General features: G+C 39.7%; 1 protein-coding gene across 3 annotated transcripts in view; it reads left to right on the top strand.

Moving 5' to 3' along the window:
* The window catches only part of PFKFB1 (6-phosphofructo-2-kinase/fructose-2,6-biphosphatase 1), a 185,712-nt gene that overhangs the window by 138,231 nt on the left and 21,579 nt on the right, over positions 1–25,902 (top strand). For all 3 annotated transcript variants that reach the window (XM_023539368.2, XM_064278359.1, XM_064278358.1), the window contains exons 3-6: positions 3,891–3,984; positions 22,771–22,837; positions 23,863–23,937; positions 24,415–24,471. In XM_023539368.2, coding sequence (XP_023395136.1) covers positions 3,891–3,984; positions 22,771–22,837; positions 23,863–23,937; positions 24,415–24,471 — 293 coding nt within the window. The remainder of the gene's footprint in view (positions 1–3,890; positions 3,985–22,770; positions 22,838–23,862; positions 23,938–24,414; positions 24,472–25,902) is intronic.

The raw sequence follows: 25,902 nt of genomic DNA, 5'->3' as shown, positions 1-25,902 counted from the left end.
TACATACAACGCACTTCCGATCCAAATTCCAATGACATTTTTTAATGTGATGGAGAAATAAATAACCAACTTTGTATGGAAGGGAAAGAAGCCTCGGATAAGTAAAGCATTACTGAAAAAGAAGAAGAAAGTGGGAGGCCTCACTCTACCTGATTTTAGAACCTATTATACAGCCACAGTAGTCAAAACAGCCTGGTACTGGTACAACAACAGGCACATAGACCAATGGAACAGAATTGAGAACCCAGATATAAATCCATCCACATATGAGCAGCTGATATTTGACAAAGGCCCAGTGTCAGTTAATTGGAGAAAAGATAGTCTGTTTAACAAATGGTGCTGGCATAACTGGATATCCATTTGCAAAAAAAATGAAACAGGACCCATACCTCACACCATGCACAAAAACGAACTCCAAGTGGATCAAAGACCTAAACATAAAGACTAAAACGATAAAGATCATGGAAGAAAAAATAGGGACAACCTTAGGAGCCCTAATACAAGGCATAAACAGAATACAAAACATTACCAAAAATGACAAAAAGAGACCAGATAACTGGGAGCTCCTAAAAATCAAACACCTATGCTCATCTAAAGACTTCACCAAAAGACTAAAAAGACCACCTACAGATTGGGAAAGAATTTTCAGCTATGACATCTCTTACCAGCGCCTGATCTCTAAAATCTATATGATTCTGTCTAAACTCAACCACAAAAAGACAAACAACCCAATCAAGAAGTGTGCAAAGGATATGAACACACACTTCACTAAAGAAGATATTCAGGCAGCTAACAGATACATGAGAAAATGCTCTCGATCATTAGCCATTAGAGAAATGCAAATTAAAACTACGATGAGATTCCATCTCACTCCAACAAGGCTGGCATTAATCCAAAAAACACAAAATAATACATGTTGGAGAGGCTGCAGAGAGGTTGGAACTCTTATACACTGCTGGTGGGAATGTAAAATGGTACAACCACTTTGGAAATCTATCTGGCGTTATCTTAAACAGTTAGAAATAGAACTACCATACAACCCAGAAATCCCACTCCTCGGAATATACCCTAGAGAAATAAGAGCCTTCACATGAACAGATATATGCACACCCATGTTTATTGCAGCTCTGTTTACAATAGCAAAAAGCTGGAAGCAACCAAGGTGTCCATCAACGGATGAATGGTTAAATAAATTGTGGTATATTCACACAATGGAATACTACGCATCGATAAAGAACAGTGACGAATCTGTGAAACATTTCATAACATGGAGGAACCTGGAAGGCATTATGCTGAGCGAAATCAGTCAGAGGCAAAAGGACAAATATTGTATAAGACCACTATTATAAGGTCTTGAGAAATAGTATAAACTGAGAAGAACACATACTTTTGTGGTTATGAGGCGGGGAGGGAGGGAGGGCGGGAGAGGGTTATTTACTGATTAGTTAGTAGATAAGAACTACTTTAGGTGAAGGGAAGGACAATACTCAATACACAGAAGGTCAGCTCAACTGGACTGGACCAAAAGCAAAGAAGTTTCCGGGATAAACTGAATGCTTCAAAGGTCAGCGGAGCAAGGGCGGAGGTTTGGGGACTATGGCTTAAGGGGACTTCTAAGTCAATTGGCAAAATAATTCTATTATGAAAACATTCTGCATCCCACTTTGAAAAGTGGTGTCTGGGGTCTTAAATGCTAACAAGCGGCCATCTAAGATGCATCAATTGGTCTCAAGCCACCTAGAGCAAAGGAGAATGAAGAACACCAAGGTCAAACGATAACTATGAGCCCAAGAGACAGAAAGGGCCACATGAATCAGCGACTACATCATCCTGAGACCAGAAGAACTAGATGGTGCCCGGCCACAAACGATGACTGCCCTAACAGGGAGCACGACAGAGAACCCCTGAGGGAGCAGGAGATCAGTGGGATGCAGACCCCAAATTCTCAAAACACCAGACTTAATGGTCTGGCTGAGACTAGAGGAATCCCAGTGGTCGCAGTCCCCAAACCTTCTGTTGGCCAATGACAGGAACCGTTCCCGAGGACAACTCATCAGACATGGAACGGACTGGACAATGGGTAGGAGAGAGATGCTGATGAAGAGTGAGCTAATTATATCAGGTGGACACTTGAGACTGTGTTGGCATCTCCTGTCTGGAGGGGAGATAGGAGGGTAGAGAAGGTTAGAAACTGGCGAAATTGTCATGAAAGGAGGGACTGCAAGGGCTGACTCATTAGGGGGAGAGTAAGTGGGAGTATGGAGTAAGGTGTATATAAGCTTATATGTGACAGACTGACTTGATTTGTAAACGTTCACTTAAAGCTCAATAAAAATTATTATAAAAAAATCAGTAAAACACAAAATGTGTCAGTATTAGAGGAAATAAGGGACAACAAAGATATGCCAAAAAACCAAAAGCAAACCATAGCCATCGAGTCAATTCTGATTCACAATGACCCTATAGAACAAAGTAGAACTGCGTCACAGGGTTTCCAAAGCTTTAATCTTTATGGAAGCAGACTGCCACATCCTTCTCTCATGGAGCAGCTAAGTGGGCTCAAACTGTCATCCTTTAATTAGCAAGGTGAGTGCTTAACCACTGCACCACTAGGACTCCTTCGTTAGTCATTAGGGAAAGGCAAAAAAAAATCAGAGTGAGATACCACTTGACCCTCACTAAGATTGCTATGATTAAAACACACACACACACACACACACAAAACAACATGAGATGGTAAGGGTGTGGAGAAATTGGAACACTCATCCATTGCTGGTGGGATAGTAAAATGGTACAAAAAGATTTTGTCAGTTCCTCAAAAAGTTAACATAGAATTACCATAAGATCCAGTAATTGCATTTCTAGATATATTCCCAAAAGAACTGAAATCAGGAATACAAACATACTTGTACACTGATGTCCATTATAACACTATTCAAAATAGATAAAAAACACAACCTAAACGTCTATCAACAAATAAATGGACAAACATGTAGTACATACATGGAATATTACTCAGCCATAGAGAAAAATGAAGTCTCGATATGACATGGATGAACCTTGAAAACATTATGCTGAGTGAAATAAGTTAGTCACAAAAGGACAAATATTATATGATCCTGCTTATATGAAATATCTAGAATAGGCAAATGTATACAGACTACAATTTATTAGTGCTTTCCAGGGGCTGGAGGGAGGAGGAAAGGGGGAGTCATTGCCTAAGGGGTACTGGGCTTATGTTAAGGGTCGATGGAAAAATTTGGAAATGGATTGTGATGATGCTTGCACAATATGATGGATGTAATTAATGTCACTGAACTGTACGTGTAAAAAATGTTGAAATGGCAGCATTTCTATATATATATATATAGAAACCAAACCCACTGCTGTTGAGTCAATTCCGACTCATAGCGACCCTATAGGACAGAGTGGAACTGCCCCATAGAGTTTCCAAGGAGCGTCTGGCGGATTCGAACTGCTGACCTCTTGGTTAGCAGCCGTAGCGCTTAACCACTACTCCACCAGGGTTTCCATATATACATAAAATACACATATATGCATGCATGTACATATATACATACAGGTACATATATGGGAAAAAAAGTGTTGGGGTTCATGATAAAGTAGGCTTGGAGTCAAACAGGCCTGGATTTGAGTCCCAGCTCCCCATTTACTAATTGTGAAAGTTACTTCCTATATCAACTTTCCTCATTTGTAAAATGGAAATGGTCATTCCTACTTTGCAAGGTTGTTGTGAGGAAGAAATCATCTGGTGGTCATAATTTGTGTTCTTATAAGTACATTATGTAGCTACAAATTTTACCTCCTTTCACCTCTGAGGTCCCACTGGGACCCTCCCAACCTTTTCACTGGTGGCCCCCTGCTTTCAGTGTTTAATTTAGGCCAGTATCGAAGAGAAGCAGTGAGCTACAGGAACTATGAATTCTTTCTCCCAGACAACATGGAGGCCCAATTAATCAGGAAGTAAGTATTCAGCCTTTTGGGAGCTGCTCCCTGGCAGAGGGACGCCTTTGTTCAGATATTGGTGTAGTGGGGCAGAGCAACCTTGATCAGGGAGGAGGCCCTCTAGACCCTTAAAGGGTGGTTGGGACAGCCTTTCCACCACCCTGCCCAATGCCTGTTTCTGGTTATGCCCATCGTTGTTCAAGAACCTTTAACAGTGCCCTACTTTGTACAGGAGAGAGTAGAAACTTCTCAGCCTAGCACTTAAGACTGGCCCACTCCAGTTTCTTCAGTCTCATTCATTCAACCTCAAGGTCTCTCTCTACTACTAGACTCTGAGTATTCCATAGCAGAGCCTGGGTCTCATTTCTTGATTCATAGGTTCATCCTGTTGTTAAGTGTGGTCAAGTCGGTCTGACTCATAGTGACCCTATGCACAACAGAACAAAACACTGCCCGGTCCTGCACCATCCTCACAATCGTTGCTATGCTTGAGCTCATTGTTGCAGCCACTGTGTCAATCCAGCTCATTGAGGGTCTTCCTCTTTTTCATTGACCTTCTACATTATCAAGCATGACACCCTTCTTCAGCAACAGTTGCCCTCCTGATAACGTGTCCAAGGTATGTGAGAGGAAGTCTTGCCATCCTCACTTCTAAGGAGCATTCTGGCTGTACTTTTTCCAAGACAAATTTGCTCATTCTTCTGGCAGTCGATGGTGTATTCGATATTCTTTGCCAACACCATAATTCAAAGGCATCAATTCTTCTTTGGTCTTCCTTTTTTATTTTCCAACCTTTGCATGCATATGAGGCAGTCGAAGTTACCATGGCTTGGGTCAGGCACACCTTAGTCCTAAAAGTGACATCTTTTTTTTTTTTCCAACATTTGCATGCATCTGAGGCAGTTGAAGTTACCATGGCTTGGGTCAGGCACACCTTAGTCCTAAAAGTGACATCTTTGCTTTTTAACACTTTAAAGAGGTCTTTTGCAGCAGATTTGCCTAATGAAATATGTTGTTTAATTTCTTGAGTGCTGCTCCCATGGGCATTGATTGTGGATCCAAGTTAAATGAAATCCTTGACAACTTCAACCTTTTCTCCTTTTATCATGATGTTGCTTATTGGTCCAGTTGTAAGGATTTTTGTTTTGTTTGTGTTGAGGTGTGTAATGGTTAAGATATGTGTCAGGTTGGCTGGGCCATGATTCTCAGTGTATTGGCAGTTGCGTAATGTTGTGATCACATCCTTATGAAACCTGATATGTGATCCATGATACCATAATAGAATCTGCTGAGTGATACCAGTGGGGTCCAGGCCTGTGGCAGCTCACTGCCCCCTCAGCCGTCATCTCTCCACCCTCCTCCTCCTAGTTCCTTCCTGCTTGCCTTGCAGTGGCTTTTTCTTGTTCTAGATCTTGCAGCTGGCTCTTGCTCTGGTTCTTGGGGCTTGAACTAGCAACTCGCCTGACGAACTTGAGATTTCTCAGTCTTCACAGCTTGCTACAGCCCTGCTCTCTGGCCTGCTGACCTTGGGTTCACCAGTCCCTGTGGCTTCTTGAATCAGCAGAATTCTGTAAGACCCCTGCTTTCCAGCCTGCTGATCTTGGGTTTGCCATCCCCTGTGGCTACACGAATTGGGAGAATCTTCTTTTTTGACCCATGGACTGGGGACGTACAGCATCTAAGAACCATGTGAGCCATTTCTTTGATATAAATCTCTCATTTTATATAAGTATACACTTTACTGGTTTTGCTTCTCTAGAGAACCCAGCCTAAGACAAGATGTAATCCATATGGAAGGCTGTAGTCTTTGATCTTTATCAGTAAGTATTCCAAGTCCTCTTTGCTTTCAGCAAGCAAGGCTTTATCATATGCGTATTGCAGGTTGTTAACGAGCCTTCCACCAATCCTGATGCCACATTCTTCTTCATGTACGCCAGCCTCTCAGATTATTTGCTGAGATACAGATTGAGTAAGTATGGTGACAGGATACTGCCCTGATGCATACCTTTCCTGATTTTATACCACATACTATTCCCTTGTTCTGTTTGAATGATTGCCTTGTGGTCTATGTACAGGTTCGTATTCTTCACAATGTTATCCATAATTTGTTATGATCCATACAGTCAAATGCCTTTGCATAGTCAATAAAACACAGGTAAACAGGTTTCCAGTGTTCTCTGCCTTCAGCCAAGATCCACCTGACATCAGTAATGATATCCCTTGTTCCACATCCTCTTTTGCATTTGGCTTGAATTTCTGGCAGTTCCCTGTAGATGTACTGCTCAAACACTTTTGAAAGATCTTCAGCAAAATTTTACTTGTGTGTGGTATTAATGATGGTACTGTTCAATAATTTCTGCATTTTGATGGATCACCTTTCTTTGGAATGTGCACAAATAAGGATCTCTTCCAGACAGTTGGCCAGATAGCTGTCTTCCAAATTTCTTGGCAAGCGTGAGTGAGCACCTCCAGTGTTGCATCTGTTTGTTGAAACATCTTAGTTGGTATTCCGTCAATTCCTTCAATACCATCAGTTCTTGATCATATGCCCGCTCCTGAAATGGTTGAACACTGACCAATTCTTTTTTTTTTTTTAATTTTTATTGTGCTTTAAGTGAAAGTTTACAAATCTGGTCAGTCACTCACACAAAAACTTATATACACATTGCTACATACTCCCAATTGCTCTCCCCATAATGAGAGAGCCCACTCCCTCCCTCCACTCTCTCTTTTCCTGTCCATTCCACCAGCTTCTAACCTCCTCTACCCTTTCATCTCCCCTCCAGGGGGGAGATGCCAACATAGTCTCAAGTGTCCACATGATCCAAGAAGCTCATTCCTCACCAGCATCCCTCTCCATTGCATTGTCCAGTCCAATCCCTGTCTGAAGAGTTGGCTTTGGGAATGGTTCCTGTCTTGGGCCAACAGAAGGTCTGGGGTCCAAGACCACCAGGGTCCTTCTAGTCTCAGTCAGATCATTAAGTCTGATCTTTTTACGTGAATTTAGGGTCTGCATCCCACTGCTCTCCTGGTCCCTCAGAGGTTCTCTGTTGTGTTCCCTGTCAAGGCAGTCATTGGTTGTAGCCGGGCACCATCTAGTTCTTCTAGTCTCAGGATGATGTAGTCTCTGGTTCATGTGGCCCTTTCTGTCTCTTGGGCTCATAATTGCCTTGTATCCTTGGTGTTCTTCATTCTCCTTTGGTCCATGTGGGTCGAGACCAATTGATGCACCTTAGATGGCCGCTTGCTAGCGTTTAAGACCCCAGACGCCACTCTCCAATTGACTTAGATGTCCCCTGAAACCATGGCCCCCAAAATCCATCCACTGCTATGCTGGCCTTCGAAGGATTCAGTTTATTCAGGAAACATCTTTACTTTTGATTTAGTCCAGTTGTGCTGACCTTGGCTGTATTTTGTGTTGCCTTTGCCTTCACCTAAATTACTTCTTATCTACTATCTAATTAGTGAATACCCCTCTCCCACCCTCCTTCCCTCCCCCTGCTCATAACCATCAAAGAATATATACTTCTCTGTTTAAACTATTTCTCAAGTTCTTATAATAGTGGTCTTATACAAAATTTGTCCTTTTGCAACTGACTAATCTCACTCAGCATAATGCCTTCCAGGTTCCTCCATGTGATAAAATCTTCCACAGATTCATCACCGTTCTTTATCGGTGCATAGTATTCCATTGTGTGAATATACCATAACTTATTTAACCATTCATCCATTGATAGGCACTTTGGTTGCTTCCATCTTTTTGCTATTGTAAACAGTGCTGCAATGAACATGGGTGTGCATATATCTGCTCATGTAAAGGCTCTTATGTTTCTAGGATATATTCCAAGGAGTGCAATTGCTGGATTGTATGGTAGTTCTATTTCTAGCTTTGTAAGGAAGTGCCAAATTGATTTCCAAAGTGTTTGTACTATTTTACATTCCCACCAACAGTGTATAACTGTTCCAGTCTCTCCACAAACTCTTCAACATTTATTATTTTGTTTTTTGGATTAATGCCAGCCTTGTTGGAGTGAAATGGAATCTCATTGTAGTTTTGATTTGCATTTCTCTAATGGCTAATGATCGTGAGAATTTCCTCATGTGTCTGTTAGCTACCTGAATGTCTTCTGTAGTGAAGTGTTTGTTCATGTATTTCGCCCATTTTATAATTGGGTTATTTTTCCTTCTGTAGTTGAGTTTTTGCAGCATCATGTAGATTTTAGAGATCAGGCGCTGATCAGAAATGTCATGGCTAGAAACTTTTTCCCAATCTGTGGGTAATGTTTTTACTCACAGCTGACTTTTAGGAGCTTCCAGTTATCTAGTTTTTCTTCTGCATTGTTCGTAATGTTTTGTATATTGTTTATGCCATGTATTAGGGCTCCTAACATTGTCCCTATTTTTTCTTCCATGGTCTTTTTCATTTTAGATTTTATATTTAGGTCTTTGATCCATTTTGAGTTCATTTTGTGCAGGGTGTGAGGTATGGGTCTTGTTTCATTTTTTTTGCAGATGGATATCCAGTTGTGCCAGCACAATTTGTTGAAAACAGTGTCTTTTCCCCATTTAACTATTTTGGAGGCTTTGTCAGATATCAGCTGCTCATATGTGGATGGATTTATGTCTGGATTCTCAATTCTGTTCCATTGGTCTATACATTTGTTGTTGAACCAGTACCAGGCTCTTTTGATTCCTGTGGCAGTATAATACCCGCTGCAGTATAATAGGTTCTAAAATCAGGTAGAGTGAGACCTCCCACTTTCTTCTTCTTTGTCAGTAATGCTTTACTTATCCAGGGCCTCCTTCCCTTCCATATGAAGTTGGTGATTTATTTTTCCATCTCATTAAAAAATGTCTTTGGAATTTGGATCGGAATTGCATTGAATCCTTAGACCGTTTTTGGTAGAATAGACATTTTTATAATGTTAAGACTCCCTATCCATGAGCAAGGTATGTATTTTCCACTTGTGTAGGTCTCTTCTGGTTTCCTGTAGAAGTGTTTTTGTAGTTTTCTTTGTTTAAGTCTTTTACATGTGTGGTAAGATTTATTCCTAAGTATTTTATTTTCTTGGGGGCTACTGCAAATGGCATTGATTTGGTGATTTCCTCTTCAATGTTCTTTTTGTGGCTGTAGAGGAATCCAACTGATTTTTGTATGTTTATCTTGTATCCTGATTCTCTGCTGAACTTTTCTATTAGTTTCTGTAGTTTTCTGGAGGATTCCTTAGGGTTTTCTGTGTATAAGATAATGTCATCTGCAAATAGAGATACTTTGACTTCTTCCTTGCCAATCTGGATGCCCTTTATTTCTTTATCTACCTTAATTGCTCTGGCCAGGACCTCCAGCAGAATGTTGAATAAGAGTGGTGATAAAGGGCATCCTTGTCTGGTTCCCGATCTCAAGGGGAATGCTTTCAGGCTCTCTCCATTTACGATGATATTGGCTATTTATTGGCTTTGTATAAATGCCATTTATTATGTTGAGGAATTTTCCTTCTATTCCTATTTTGCTGAGGTTTTTATCATGAGGGGGTGTTAAACTTTGTCAAATGCCTTATCTGCATCAATTGATAAAATCATGTAATTCTTGTTTTTTATTTGTATGATGGATTACATTTATTTTTTTTCTAATGTTGAAACATCCCTGCATAGCTGGTCATGGTGAATTATTTTTTTAATATGTTGTTGAATTCTATTGGCTAGAATTTTGTTGAGGATTTTTGCATCTATGTACATGAGGGATATAGGTCTGTAATTTTCTTTTTTTGTGGTGTCTTTACCTGATTTTGGTATCAGGGGTATGCTGGCTTCATAGAATGAGTTTGTGAGTATTCTGTCCTTTTCTATGTTCTCAAATACCTTTAGTAGTGGTGGTGTTAACTCCTCCCTGAAAGTTTGGTAGAATTCTGCAGTGAAGCTGTCCAGGCCAGGGCTTTTTTTTTGTTGGGAGTTTTTGGATTACCTTTTTAATCTCTTCTTTTGTTATGGCTCTATTTAGTTATTCTACCTCTGTTTGTGTTAGTTTAGGTAGGTAGTGTGTTTCTAGGAATTCATCCATTTCTTCTAGGTTTTCAAATTGTTAGGGTACAATTTTGCATAGTAATCTGATATGATTCTTTTAATTTTGGTTGGGCTTGTTGTAATATCGCCCATCTCATTTCTTATTCAGGTTATTTGCTTCCTCTCCTGTTTTTCTTTTGTCAGGTTGGCCAATGGTTTATCAAATTTGTCAATTTTTTCAAAGAACCAGCTTTTAGTCTTGTTAATTCTTTCAATTGTTTTTCTGTTTTCTATTTCATTTAGTTCTGATCTAATTGTTATCGTTTGTTTTCTTCTGATGCCTGAGCATTTCTTTTGTTTCTTTCTATTTGTTGAAGTTACATGGATAATTCTTTGTTTTGGCCCTTTCTTCTTTTTGTTTGTGTGCGTCTGCTGATAGAAATTGACCTCTGAGCACTGCTTTTGCTGTGTCCCAGAGGTTCTGATAGGAAGTGTTTTCATTCTCATTGGATTCTATAGATTTCTTAATTCCATCCTTAATGTCTTCTATAATCCAGTCTTTTTTGAGCTGGGTATTGTTTTTTTTTATTGTTCGGTTTCCAAGTGTTTGATTTCTTTTCACTGCTTTTTCTGTTATTGATTTCTACTTTTATGCCCTTATGGTCAGAGAAGATGCTTTGTAATATTTCAATGTTTTGATTCTACTAAGGCTTGCTTTATGACCTAATACATGGTCTATTCTAGAGAATGTTCCATGTGCACTAGAAAAGACAGTATACTTGCTTGCTGTTGGGTGGAGTGTGCTGTATATGTCTACGAGGTCCAGTTGGTTGATTGTGGCATTTAGATCTTCCGTATCTTTATTGAGCTTCTTTCTGAATGTCCTGTCCTTCACTGAAAGTGGCGTGTTGAACTCTCCTAATATTATTGTGGAACCGTGTATCTCACTTTTCAATGTTGGTAGAGTTTGTTTTATGTATCCTGCAGCCCTGTCATTAGGTGCCTAAATATTTAATATGCTTATATCTTCTTGGTATATTGTCCGTTTAATCATTATAGTGCCCTTCCTTATCCTTTATGATGAATTTAATTTTAAAGTCTATTTTGTCAGAAATTAATATTAGCACTCCTGTTCTTTTTTGTTTGTAGTTTGCTTGATATGTTTTATTCCATCCTTTGAGTTTTAGTTTGTTTGTGTCTCTAAGTCTAAGGTGTGTCTCTTGTAGGCAGCATATAGACAAATCGTGTTTTTTAATCCATTCTGCCACTCTCTGTCTCTTTATTGGTGCATTTAGTCCATTTACATTCAGCGTAATTATGGATAGGTATGAATTTAGTGCTATCATTTTGATGTCCTTTTTTGTGTGTTGTTGACAGTTTCTTATTCCCACTTAATTTTATGTGCTGAGTAGATTATCTTTATATATTGTCCTTTCCTCATATTTGTTGTTGTAGATTTTGTTTCTGCTGAGTCTCTATTTTTTTCTTATATTTTATTTGATGTGTAGGATAGTTTGTCTCCTTTGTGGTTACCTTTTTATTTACCCCTATTTTCCTAAATTTAAACCTAACTTTTATTTTTTTGTATTGCCTTGTCTTCCTCTCCATATGGAAGATCTATGAGTACATTTCTTAAAAAAAAAAAAAAACTTAGTCCCTCTTTATTGTTTTAATGTTGTCTTCTTTTACATAATAACATCGCTGTTTCCCTGCTTTGAGCGTTTTTTAATCTTGATTTATTTTTATGACTTCTCTGTCTGGTTGACTTCTGATTGCTCTGCCCAGTGTTCTTGTCTTGGGTTGTTACCTGATATTATTGATTTTCTAACCAAAGAACTCTCTTTACTACTTCTTGTAGGTTTGGTTTGGTTTTTATGAATTCCCTAATCTTCTGTTTATCTGGAAATATCCTCATTTCACCTTCATATCTGAGAGAGAGTTTTGCCGAATATGTGATTCTTGGGTGGCAATTTTTTTTCCTTCAATTTTTTATATACGTCATTCCATTGCCTTCTTGCTTGCATGGTTTCTGCTAAGTAGTCTGAGCTTATTCTTACTGACTCTCTTTTGTAAGTGACTTCGTTTATCCCTACCTGCTCTTAAAATTCTCTCTTTATCTTTAGTTTTGGCAGGTTTGATTATAATATGTCTTGGTGACTTTCTTTTAAAATCTACCTTATGTGGATTTTGATGAGCATCTTGGATAGATATCTTCTCATCTTTCATGATATCAGGGAAGTTTTCTGGTAGTAAATCTTCAGCAATTCTCTCTGTTTTTTCTGTTATCCCTCCCTTTTCTGGTACTCCAGTCACTCGTAGGTTATTTCTCTTGATAGAGTCCCACATGATTCTTAAGGTTTCTTCATTTTTTTAAGTTCTTTTATCTGATTTTTCTTCAAATATGTTGGTGCTAAGTGATTTATCTTCGAGTTCAGAAATTCTGCCTTCCACTTGCTCAGTTATGCTCCTCTGACTTTCTATTGAGTTGTCTACTTGTGTAATTTTATTGTTAATCTTCCGAATTTCTAGTTGCTGTCTATGGATTTTTCCAGCTTATTACATTTTTCATTATATTCCTGAATAATCTTTTTCATTTCTTCAACTGCTTTATCTGTGTGTTCCTTGGCTTGTTCTGCATACTGCCTGATTTCCTTCCTGATGTCTTGAAGGGTTCTTTTATATTCTGCCTATGGTAATTCCAGCAATGCACTTTCATGTAGGAGAACTCTTGATTCTTTGTTTTGAGAGCTTATTGAGGCGATCATGGTCTGTTTCTTTCTGTGACTTGATATTGACTTTTTTCTTCGAGCCATCTATAGGTTATTGTAGTAGTTTATTTTATGTTTGCTCACTGTATCCCAGCTTCTTGATTTTGTTTTGTTTTGTTTTGATATGCCCAGATGGGTTGCTTGAGTGAGCTGGCTTGATTATTTTCACCTTTGGAGCTGTGATGTCCTGTCACCAGATGGCTAGAGCTTTTATCAGGTATATCAGTCTAGGGGGTCATTCACTTTTTTTCTATGAATTCAGCTCAGGTGTCCAGGTAGCTGATCATCAAGTTTGTAGTATAGGCTCTGTCCTACAGTCTTAGAGGGAAGGGGTGATTGGTGTAGGTACTGGTATCTGGTTGCAGCAGGGTGTCACACTCTGAACAAGTCAGGGGGCTGAGAATCGTCCCCCAGGCATCTCTGAGGAAAGAATGACCCCGTTCCCTAGAGCGTACAGGTGGGTAGGTTCTGAAGACGGACCATGGGCACCTGATGTTTTTGGTTGTAAGGACTGGGAGTTACCAGTTATCCTTGGACCCCTGTCACAGGTGGCTGGGTGACCTGAGTGGAGCCACCAGTCCTTATGCCCCTGATGTGGGTAGGCGAGGACCCTGTTTAAGAGGCAAAGCAATGTCAACCATCAAATACGCACTTCTCCACCGCACAGCTGAAACAGTTGTAGTTTGCCAGCAAGAGCTTTTTCTCATGAAATAGGCCCACACAGGTCCATGCAGAGGGGAAAGGTACTCAAAGTCCATGGACTGTTTATGCCTGGATAGAAGCCACTCTTGTCCTGAGCTCCCCTGGTTAGTGGAGCTGGCAAATTATCTTTTCCCCTAATTGCAAATTTATTCCTTCTCCCAGGTTGGGAGGATGGCTCTAGGTGCTCAACAGAGCCTATCTCAAACCCGGGGAAATCAGCCACTGAAGCCAGCTTGGTAGCAGGGTGGGGGCGGGGGGAGCAGTAAAATATACTCAAGTACTTAGCTTTGGCCGAGAGCGCCGGTCTTCTCTGGTTCCAGAGGTGTGAGTAGGCTGTGTGGCTGGCTTCTTCTCTCTGAGGAAAATGCAGCTGAATGCTAGTACTGGCCCACCACAGCTGCTCCCAGGAATGGCGCTCGAGGGCTCCCGATGATTCTGGTCCAGTACCTTCTCTCCACTTCCGAACTGTCTCTTCCTCCCCCTGCCCCTCAGTTTATTTTCTAACCTTGCCATTGATATTCAGGGCTCCTAGCTTGTCATAAATATTCACATTTCACTTGTTTTTTCAGGTCTTTGTTGTAAGAATGCTCACCAGAACCGTCTGTCTATTCCACCATCTTGGCCCTGCCTTCCTGACCAATTCTTTTTGGTACAGTTACTGTGTGTATTCCTTCCATCTTCTTTTTTTTTATTATTATTAACTTTTATTAAGCTTCAAGTGAACGTTTACAAATCCAATCAGTCTGTCACATATAAGTTTACATACATTTTTCTCCGTACTCCCACCTGCTCTTCCCCTATTGAGTCAGCCCTTTCAGTCTCTCCTTTCGTGACAATTTTGCCAGCTTCCCTCTCTCTCTATTCTCCCATCCCCCCTCCAGACAAGAGCTGCCAAAACACTCTCAAGTGTCCACCTGATATAATTAGCTCACTCTTCATCAGCGTCTCTCTCCCACCCGCTGACCAGTCCCTTTCATGTCTGATGAGTTGTCTTCGGGGATGGCTCCCGTCCTGTGCCGACAGAAGGTCTGGGGAGCATGGCCGCCGGGATTCCTCTAGTCTCAGTCAGACCATTAAGTATGGTCTTTTTATGAGAATTTGGGGTCTGCATCCCACTGATCTCCTGTTCCCTCAGGAGTTCTCTGTTGTGCTCCCTGTCAGGGCAGTCATTGATTGTGGCCGGGCACCAACTAGTTCTTCTGGTCTCAGGATGATGTAGGTCTCTAGTTCATGTGGCCCTTTCTGTCTCTTGGGCTCCTAGTTGTCGTGTGATCTTGGTGTTCTTCATTTTCCTTTGCTCCAGGTGGGTTGAGACCAATTGATGCATCTTAGATGGCCGCTTGTTAGCATTTAAGAACCCAGATGCCACATTTCAAAGTGGGATGCAGAATGTTTTCATAATAGACTTATTTTGCCAATTGACTTAGAAGTCCCCTCAAACCATGTTCCCCAGACCCCCGCCCCTGCTCCGCTGACCTTTCAAGCATTCATTTTATCCCGGAAACTTCTTTGCTTTTGGTCCAGTCCAATTGAGCTGACCTTCCATGTATTGAGTGTTGTCTTTCCCTTCACCCAAAGCAGTTCTTATCTACTGATTAATCAATAAAAAACCCTCTCCCTCCCCCCTTCGTAACCACAAAAGTATGTGTTCTTCTCAGTTTTTACTATTTCTCAAGATCTTATAATAGCGGTCTTATACAATATTTGTCCTTTTGCCTCTGAATAATTTCACTCAGCATAATGCCCTCCAGGTTCCTCCATGTTATGAAATGTTTCACAGATTCGTCACTGTTCTTTATTGATGTGTAGTATTCCATTGTGTGAATATACCACAATTTATTTACCCATTCATCCGTTCATGGACACCTTGGTTGCTTCCAGCTTTTTGCTATTGTAAACAGAGCTACAATAAACATGGGTGTGCATATATCTGTTTGTGTGAAGGCTCTTGTATCTCTAGGGTATATTCCGAGGAGTGGGATTTCTGGGTTGTATGGTAGTTCTATTTCTAACTGTTTAAGATAACGCCAGATAGATTTCCAAAGCGGTTGTACCATTGACATTCCCACCAGCAGTGTATAAGAGTTCCAATCTCTCCGCAGCCTCTCCAACATTTATTATTTTGTGTTTTTTGGATTAATGGCTGCCTTGTTGGTGTGAGATGGAATCTCATCATAGTTTTAATTTGCATTTCTCTAATGGCTAATGATCGAGAGCATTTTCTCATGTATCTGGTGGCTGCCTGAATATCTTCTTTAGTGAAATGTGTGTTCATCTCCTTTGCCCACTTCTTGATTGGGTTGTTTGTCTTTTTGTGGTTGAGTTTTGACAGAATCATGTAGATTTTAGAGATCAGGCGCTGGTCTGAGATGTCATAGCTGAAAATTCTTTCCCAGTCTGTAGGTGGTCTGTTTACTCTTTTGGTGAAGTCTTTAGATGAGCATAGGTGTTTGATTTTTAGGAGCTCCCAGTTATCGGGTTTCTCTTCATCATTTTCGGTAATGTTTTGTATTCTGTTTATGCCTTGTATTAGGGCTTCTAAGGTTGTCCCTATTTTTTCTTCCATGATCTTTATCGTTTTATTCTTTATGTTTAGGTCTTTGATCCACTTGGAGTTCGTTTTTGTGCATGGTGTGAGGTATGGGTCCTGTTTCATTCTTTTGCAAATGGATATCCAGTTATGCCAGCACCATTTGTTAAAAAGACTATCTTTTCCCCAATTAACTGACACTGGTCCTTTGTCAAATATCAGCTGCTCATACGTGGATGGATTTATATCTGGGTTCTCAATTCTGTTCCATTGGTCTATGTGCCTGTTGTTGTACCAGTACCAGGCTGTTTTGACTACTGTGGCTGTATAATAGCTTCTGAAATCAGGTAGAGTGAGGCCTCCCACTTTCTTCTTCTTTTTCAGTAATGCTTTGCTTATCCGAGGCTTCTTTCCCTTCCATGTGAAATTGGTGATTTGTTTCTCTATCCCCCTAAAATATGACATTGGAATTTGGATCGGAAGTGCGTTATATGTATAGATGGCTTTTGGTAGAATGGACGTTTTTACTATGTTAAGTCTTCCTATCCATGAGCAAGGTATGTTTTTCCTCTTAAGTATGTCCTTCTGAATTTCTTGTAGTAGAGCTTTGTAGTTTTCTTTGTATAGGTCTTTTACATCTTTGGTAAGATTTTTTCCTAAGTATTTTATCTTCCTGGGGGCTACTGTGAATGTTATTGATTTGGTTATTTCCTCTTCGGTGTTCTTTTTGTTGATGTAGAGGAATCCAAGTGATTTTTGTATGTTTATTTTATAACCTGAGACTCTGCCAAACTCTTCTATTAGTTTCAGTAGTTTTCTGGAGGATTCCTTAGGGTTTTCTGTGTATAAGATCGTGTCATCTGGAAATAGTGATAACTTTACTTCCTCCTTGCCAATCCGGATGCCCTTTATTTCTTTGTCTAGCCTAATTGCCCTGGCTAGGACTTCAAGTACGATGTTGAATAAGAGCGGTGATAAAGGGCATCCTTGTCTGGTTCCCGTTCTCAAGGGAAATGCTTTCAGGTTCTCTCCATTTAGAGTGATATTGGCTGTTGGCTTTGCATAGATGCCCTTTATTATGTTGAGGAATTTTCCTTCAATTCCTATTTTGGTAAGAGTTTTTATCATAAATCGGTGTTGGACTTTGTCAAATGCCTTTTCTGCATCAATTGATAAGATCATGCGGTTTTTATCTTTTGTTTTATTTGCGTGATGGATTACATTAATGTTTTTTCTGATATTAAACCAGCCTTGCATTAAAAAAAAAAAAAAAACCAGCCTTGCATACCTGGTATAAATCCCCCTTGATCATGGTGAATTATTTTTTTGATGTGTAGTTGGATTCTATTGGCTAGAATTTTGTTGAGGATTTTTGCATCTATGTTCATGAGGGATATAGGTCTATAATTTTCTTTTTTTGTAATGTCTTTACCTGGTTTTGGTATCAGGGAGATGGTGGCTTCATAGAATGAGTTGGGTAGTATTCCGTCATTTTCTGTGCTTTGAAATACCTTCAGTAGTAGTGGTGTTAACTCTTCTGTGAAAGTTTGGTAGAACTCTGCAGTGAAGCCGTCCGGGCCAGGGCTTTCTTTTGTTGGAAGTTTTTTGATTACCGTTTCAATCTCTTTTTTTGTTATGGGTCTATTTAGTTGTTCTACTTCTGAATGTGTTAGTTTAGGTAGGTAGTGTTTTTCCAGGAATTCATCCATTTCTTCTAGGTTTTCAAATTTGTTAGAGTACAATTTTTCGTAGTAATCTGAAATGATTCTTTTAATTTCATTTGGTTCTGTTGTGATATGGCCCTTCTCGTTTCTTATTGAGGTTATTTGTTTCCTTTCCTGTATTTCTTTAGTCAGTCTAGACAATGGTTTATCAATTTTGTTAATTGTTTCAAAGAACCAGCTTTTGGCTTTGTTAATTCTTTCAATTGTTTTTCTGTTCTCTAATTCATTTAGTTTAGCTCTAATTTTTATTATTTGTTTTCTTCTGGTGCCTGATGGGTTCTTTTGTTGCTCACTTTCTCTTTGTTCAAGTTGTCGGGACAGTTCTCTGCTTTTGGCTCTTTCTTCTTTTTGTATGTGTGTATTTATCAATATAAATTGGCCTCTGAGCACTGCTTTTGCTGTGTCCCAGAGGTTTTGATAGGAAGTCTTTTCATTCTCGTTGCATTCTATGAATTTCCTTATTCCCTCCTTGATGTCTTCTATAACCCAGTCTTTTTTCAGGAGGGTATTGTTCATTTTCCAAGTATCTGATTTCTTTTCCCTAGTTTTTCTGTTATTGATTTCTAGTTTTATTGCCTTGTGGTCTGAGAAGATGCTTTGTAATATTTCGATGTTTTGGATTCTGCAAAGGTTTGTTTTATGACCTATTATGTGGCCTATTCTAGAGAATGTTCCATGTGCGCTAGAAAAAAAAAGTATACTTTGCAGTCGTTGGGTGGAGAGTTCTGTATAAGTCAATGAGGTCAAGTTGGTTGATTGTTGTAAGTAGGTCTTCCATGTCTCTATTGAGCTTCTTACTGGATGTCCTGTCCTTCTCCAAAAGTGGTGTGTTGAAGTCTCCTACTTTAATTGTGGAGGTGTCTATCTCACTTTTCAGTTCTGTTAAAATTTGATTTATGTATCTTGCAGCCCTGTCATTGGGTGCATAAATATTTAATGTGGTTATGTCTTCCTGATCAATTGTCCCTTTTATCATTATATAGTGTCCTTCTTTATCCTTTGTGGTGGATTTAAGTCTAAAGTCTATTTTGTCAGAAATTAATATTGCTACTCCTCTTCTTTTTTGCTTATTGTTTGCTTGATATATTTTTTTCCATCCTTTGAGTTTTAGTTTGTTTGTGTCTCCAAGTCTAAAGTGTGTCTCTTGTAGGCAGCATATAGATGGATCGTGTTTCTTTATCCAGTCCATGACTCTCTGTCTCTTTATTGGTGCATTTAGTCCATTTACATTCAGCGTAATTATAGATAAATAAGTTTTTAGTGCTGTCATTTTGATGCCTTTTCATGTGTGTTGTTGGCCATTTCATTTTTCCACATACTTTTTTGTGCTGAGACGTTTTTCTTAGTAAATTGTGAGATCCTCATTTTCATAGTGTTTGGCTTTATATTAGTTGAGTCGTTACGTTTTTCTTGGCTTTTATCTTGAGTTATGGAGTTGTTATACCTTTTTGTGGTTACCTTATTATTTACCCCTATTTTTCTAAGTAAAAACCTAACTTGTATCGTTCTATATCGCCTTGTATCACTCTCCATCTGGCAGTTCAATGCCTCCTGTATTTAGTCCCTCTTTTTGATTATTGTGATCTTTTACCTATTGACTTCCATGATTCGCTGTTATGTGTATTATTATTTTTTTTAATTAATCTTAATTTGTTTGTTTTTGTGATTTCCCTATTTGAGTTGATATCAAGACATTCTGTTTTGTGACCTTGTATTGTGCTGGTATCTGATATTATTGGTTTTCTGACCAAACAACATCCTTTAGTATTTCTTGTAGCTTTGGTTTGGTTTCTGCAAATTCTCTAAACTTGTGTTTATCTGTAAACATCTTAATTTCACCTTCATATTTGAGAGAGAGTTTTGCTGGATATATGATCCTTGGCTGGCAGTTTTTCTCCTTCAGTGCTCTGTATATGTCGTCCCATTCCCTTCTTGCCTGCATGGTTTCTGCTGAGTAGTCTGAACTTATTCTTATTGATTCTCCCTTGAAGGAAACCTTTCTTTTCTCCCTGGCTGCTTTTAAAATTTTCTGTTTATCTTTGGTTTTGTCTAGTTTGATGATAATATGTCTTGGTGTTTTTCTTTTTGGATCAATCTTAAATGCGGTTTGATGAGCATCTTGAATAGATATCCTTTCGTCTTTCATGATGTCAGGGAAGTTTTGTGTCAGGAGATCTTCAACTATTTTCTCTGTGTTTTCTGTCCCCCTCCCTGTTCTGGGACTCCAATCACCCGCAGGTTATCCTTCTTGATAGAGTCCCACATGATTCTTAGGGTTTCTTCATTTTTTTAATTCTTTTATCTGATTTTTTTTCAGCTATGTTGGTGTTGATTCCCTGGTCCTCCAGATGTCCCAGTCTGCATTCTAATTGCTCGAGTCTGCTCCTCTGACTTCGTATTGCATTGTCTAATTCTGTAATTTTATTGTTAATCTTTTGGATTTCTACATGCTGTCTGTCTATGGATTCTTGCAACTTATTAATTTTTCCACTATGTTCTTGAATAATCTTTTTGAGTTCTTCAACAGTTTTATCGGTGTGTTCCTTGGCTTTTTCTGCAGTTTGCCTTATTTCGTTTGTGATGTCTTGAAGCATTCTGTAAATTAGTTTTTTATATTCTGTATCTGATAATTCCAGGATTGTATCTTCAATTGGGAAAGATTTTGATTCTTTTGCTTGGGGGGGTTGGAGAAGCTGTCATGGTCTGCTTCTTTATGTGGTTTGATATGGACTGCTGTCTCCGAGCCATCACTGGGAAACTAGTTTTTCCAGAAAATTCGCTGACTGGTACGCTGGCTCCAGGCTCTGAAAACAATCGCTGCCTCCCCGTATTTGTTCGTTCTCCGTCTCTAAATCTGTGTTTGTTGTTCAGGGTTCGTAGATTGTTATGTATGTGATCAATTCACTTGTTTTTCTGAGTCTTTGTTGCAAGAGGGATCCGCGGTAGCGTCCACCTAGTCCTCCATTTTGGCCCCGCCTCCCTCCCATCTTCTTTTGATGCATCCTGTGTTATTCAATGTTTTGCCCATAAATGGAATCCTTTAAAATAGCAACTCGAGGCTTGAATTTTTTTCTTTAGTTCTTTAGCTTGAGAAATGCTGAGAGTGCTCTTCCCTTTTGGTTTTCTAATCCCACGTCTTTGCACATTTCATTATAATACTTTGTCTTCTCAAACTGCTGTTTGGAATCTTCCATTCAGCTCCTTTATTTAATCATTTCTTCCACCCACCCAATTCAAGAGCAAGTTTCAGAGTCTCTTCTGACGTGCATTTTGGTCTTTTCTTTCTTTCCCGTCTTTGTAATGGCCTTTTGCTTCCTTCATGTATGATATCTTTGATGTCATCCCACAACTCATCTCGTCTTCCATCATTAGTGTTCAATGTGTCAAATCTGTTCTTGAGATGGTCTCCAAATTCAGGTGGGATATACTCAAGGTAGTACTTTGGCTCTCATGGACTTGTTTTAATTTTCTTCAGCTACAACTTGATATTGCATATGAGCAATTGATGGTCTGTTTCAAAGTTAACTGCTGTCCTTGTTCTGACTGATGTTATTGAGTTTTCCATCATCTCTTTCCACAGATGTTGTCATTTTGATTCCTGTATATTCCATTTGACAAGATTCACATGTACAGTCGTCATTTATGTTGTTGAAAAAAGGTATTTGCAATGAGTGGGTTGTTGGTCTTGCAAAATTTTATCATGGGATTTCCGGCGTTGTTTCTATCATCAAGGCCATATTTCCCAGCTGCCAATCCTTCTTCTTTGTTTCCAACTTTTACATTCCAATCATCAGTAGTTATTAATGCATCTTGATTGTATGTTTGATCAGTTTCAGATTGCAGAATTTGGCAAAAATTCTTCACTTTCTCCATCTTTGGCATTAGTGGTTGGTGCATAAATTTGAATAGTAGTCATAGTAACTGGTCTTCCTTGTAGGCATATAGATATTATCCTATCACTGACAGCATTGTACTTCAGGATAGATCTTGAAATGTTCTTTTTGACAGTGAATGTGATGCCATTCCTCTTCAATTTGTCATTTCTGGCACAGTAGACCATATGATTGTCTGATTCAAAATGGCCAATTCCAGTCCATTTCAGCTCACTAATGCCTAGGCTGTTAAATATGCATTCCATTTCATTTTTGACAACTTCCAATTTCCTAGATTCGTACTTCGTATATCCCGTGTTCTGATTATTAATGGATGTTTGTAGCTGTTTCTTCTCATTTTGAGTCATGCCATCTCAGCAAATGGAGGTCCCCCAAATTTTGCTCCATCCACATCATTAAGGTCAATGCTACTTTGAGGAGGTAGCTCATCCCCAATCATATTTTGAGTGCCTTCCAACCTGAGGGGCTTGTTTTTCGGGCCTATATCAGACAGTGTTCTGCTGCTATTCATAAGGTTTTCACTGGTCAGTTCTTCTAGGAGTAGACCACTAGGTCCTTCTTCCTAGTCTGTCTTAGTGTGGAAGCTCCACTGAAATCTACCCACCATGAGTGACCCTGCTTGTCTTTGAAATACCAGTGGCATAGCTTTCAGCATCACAGCAACACACAAGCCACCACAGGATGACAAACTGACAGACAAATGGTGGTATGTTTATCCTAGTAAAGAATAATCTCCAAAGAGATTTTTGCTGAATGTATAAATACATTGCCACCGTCACAGCTATGTTTTCACTGTACCCCATGCCAGGAATGCCTTCTATTTCACAGATCATATATTCAGGCTCTACCATTATTCATAAATCAGTTCAGCCTGAGCTCCATTAGCCCAAGGTTGGAGCCCTTAATATTATGGTTTCTATTATTAGTCACCTTTTCGTGAACATGTCACTTTATTCCCGCTCCTAAGCTGTGCACACAGAGCCTTGCTCAACTGTGTGACCTTTCTGTGCTTGGTATGGTACCTAGAGCGTAAGACACCTTGTGTAGGTGTTTGATAGATGCATAAATTAATGTAGGACATATGTGAGATGATTCAGAAGATAATGCAGAAAAAAATGGAGGAATCCGTCATGGGGTGGGGGTGGGGTGGCAGGATAGGTCTCTGTTTCTTTCTTGGTCTTATTCAGGCAGTGTGCCCTGGCAGCCCTGAAGGATGTCCATGACTATCTCAGCCATGAGGAAGGCCATGTTGCGGTAAATGACTTTGCATTTTCTCCTCTGGTTTCTGCTGGGATGAAGAACAGCTAATGTGCACTGATCATTTACCACGTGCCATGCATTACTCTAAGCACTTTGCGTGTACTAATAATTTAATTTCACCCTGTCCATTGAGATAGGTTTTTTATTATATACCATTTTATAGCCCAGAAAAAATGAGGCACAGAAAGATTAAATAATTTTCCAAGGTGGCGCAGGGTATAAGAAGAAGGGCCAGAGCTGAAACCTAGGTTGTGTAGCTCCAGAGTCCACACTTTTATTAAACATTATGCTCTACTGCTCCACCCCCAAGAGTTCAGTGGGACCATACTAGATTGCAACCAAAAACCAAAACCAAACCCAGTGCCATCAAGTCAATTCCAACTCATAGTGACCCTATAGGACAGAGTAGAACTTCCCCCATAGAGTTTCCAAGGAGTGCCTGGTGGATTCAAACTGCCGACCCTTTGGTTAGCAGCCGTAGCACTTAACCACTATGCCACCAGGGTTTCCATACTAGACTGCAGTATGTATATTTTTGAGTTCTAGTGATTTACGTAAGCATCTAGTCAATTTAATCTTATAGAGTCTTGGGGTAGGATTTACAAATTCTAACGTGAGAAGAGATTTTCAAATAAGCAAAAAGTCCCATCTAAGATATTGAGTATAGAAAGTTGTTTTCTGTTCTTGAGGACCTCCAAAGTGATAAGAAAGGAGCCTTAACTGCTCTGTCAGTGACTTTGGTCAAGATAAGTTCTTTCTCTAGTCCTCAGTTACTTCACATATAAAATGGCCCTAGTAATCCACACTTGTTCTCTACCCACAGGATCTGGGTGCAGTTCTGGGCTCAATGAGTGCTTTTTAAATTGACATAAGCCAGTTCCAAATACTTCCTATCCTTTGAGACCCTGTTCAAATTCTACCCCTTCTGAAAGCCCTCCACTTAGCACAGGGATGGACAAAGAGTAGGCGCTCTGTCAGTGCCAGACTCAGAGTAAGCCAATCTCATCACCTACCTTTAGGTTTTTGACGCCACCAACACTACCAGAGAACGGCGGTCACTGATTCTTCAGTTTGCTAAAGAACATGGTTACAAGGTACAATAATATTCCCACTCTTTTATCTAGAGCTTACTTGTCCAGCACAAATCTCAGAGACAGGCAGACGTGAGGCCTCAGAGTAACCAAATCAGGTACCATAGCCTCAAACACTTTAATTTGGTTGTCTTTCCAGGTCACAGTTAGAAGCAACAAAGCAGAACAGGAAAGAGGAAGTACCATGATAAGCAATGGAAGATGATTGCTGACAGCTTGACACCATGGGGGTTGGGAATGAGGAAGGAGGGGAGATAACCACTACAAGAAGTATATATAAGAACTAAAAACCATTAAAAAACACAAAATAACAATCTGGATCCCTTCAATTTAGAGCTAATTTGCCTCATAAAACTCAGAAGCCTGAGAACATTATGTTGTCAGAGGATGATTCAGAGCCATTGAGAAGGGGTTGAGCTCTGTTTGGCTCCTACCAAACATAATTTCTTGCTGGAATTCTCTCTTCTGTTTCTCTTATAGGTATTTTTCATTGAGTCCATCTGTAATGACCCTGGCATCATTGCAGAAAACATCAAGGTAAGGAATACCAGTTACTTGGTCCCCTTTACTTTGCCTCAGGTTTGGATCATGCCTAAAAAAAACCTCTGTGAAAGTAAAGGAGGTATTTCAAGTCCTTCCCGAGCTTCTTGCATTTGCTATAGAAAACATTCCTTGATTATCCTGGCCCACAATGATTCTACGAAGTTAAATAAAGCCAACATACTTAGAGTTCCTAAAAGCACCATTTACCAAGCTTGTTTTTAACTGATTTTTCCCAACATGCCTGCATGTTAGGGATCATTTCAAAGTAGGAGAGAGTAAACGGAGGCTCCAAGAGGAGAAGTGAGCTACCAAAGGCACAGCCAGAAAGAGGTAGAACTGGGACGAGACCTCAGGCTTAACTATGTAACGCAAAAGCCCTAACTCTAATGTAGATAGAACTATATCACTTACATAGTTTACTATTCCCTGCTCATCAAATCACTGAAGCTCAGGAATAGCAGAGGCATTAAAGATCATTTCCTTCAACCCTCCATCAGATACTTGAAATCTCAGCTAAATATTTTTCTAGAATTTTTTTTTTTTTTATCTCTGGAGACAAAAGTCTCATTGCTTTCAAATGCAGCCCAAAAACTCAAGCTGAAATCTGCCTCCCCATAATTTCCACTGATTGGTCCTACTTTTACCTCTTAGGGCACAGGACATGTCCAATTCCTCTTCATCCGCCCTCAGAAGCTGGGGCAAGCACCGTTCCGGGCATTAAAGATAGAGAAATGGATAGAGTCGTGCTCTTGAGCTCAAATTCCTGTGAGGGAGACTGAAAAGTATATAGACAAAACTCTGTGAGATCAGCGCTTAGATGAGGGAACAGAGGAGGCTGTGGAAGCACAGTGATGAGGACCTAACCTTGCATGGGGGCAGACGTGGATCAGGAAAGACTTCTCAATAAAGATGATAACTGAACTGCATCTTGAAGGATGTGTAGGAGTTTGGCAGGCAAAGAATGGGAAATAAGGAAATAGCATATACTAAGTATGACATATACTAAGTATGACATCTCCAGTAGCTTACACTGACTAAAGCAAAGTGTGTCGAAGAATAGGGGAGCAGTGGCAGATGAGGATGAAGAGATCATTTGGGGCCCAATCATGACAAGCTATATGCCACATGCTAAAACAGTTTATACTTTTTCCTAAAAGATATGAGAAAATGGTGAAGGGTTTTAAGCAGGGGAATGCCACAGTCAGATGTGAATGTTAGAAATACCCTTCTGACTGCCAGTACAGGTGTCTTAGGCTGGGTTCTTTAGTGAAGCAAAACCAGTAAATATACAGAGACAGATTTATATCGAGGAAATAGCTCATGCTATTGTAGAGGCTGGAACGTCCCAAGTCCATGGATCAGGATAGAGGCTCTTCTTAATTTGCATAGCCTCAGGGGCTGGCGAATCAGCAGGTCGGAAAGTAG

Source organism: Loxodonta africana, chromosome X (genome assembly GCF_030014295.1).
Source record: "Loxodonta africana isolate mLoxAfr1 chromosome X, mLoxAfr1.hap2, whole genome shotgun sequence".
Lineage (NCBI taxonomy): Eukaryota > Metazoa > Chordata > Mammalia > Proboscidea > Elephantidae > Loxodonta > Loxodonta africana.
Note: the sequence above shows the minus strand (reverse complement) of the source record. Positions and strands in the feature narration are given on the sequence as shown.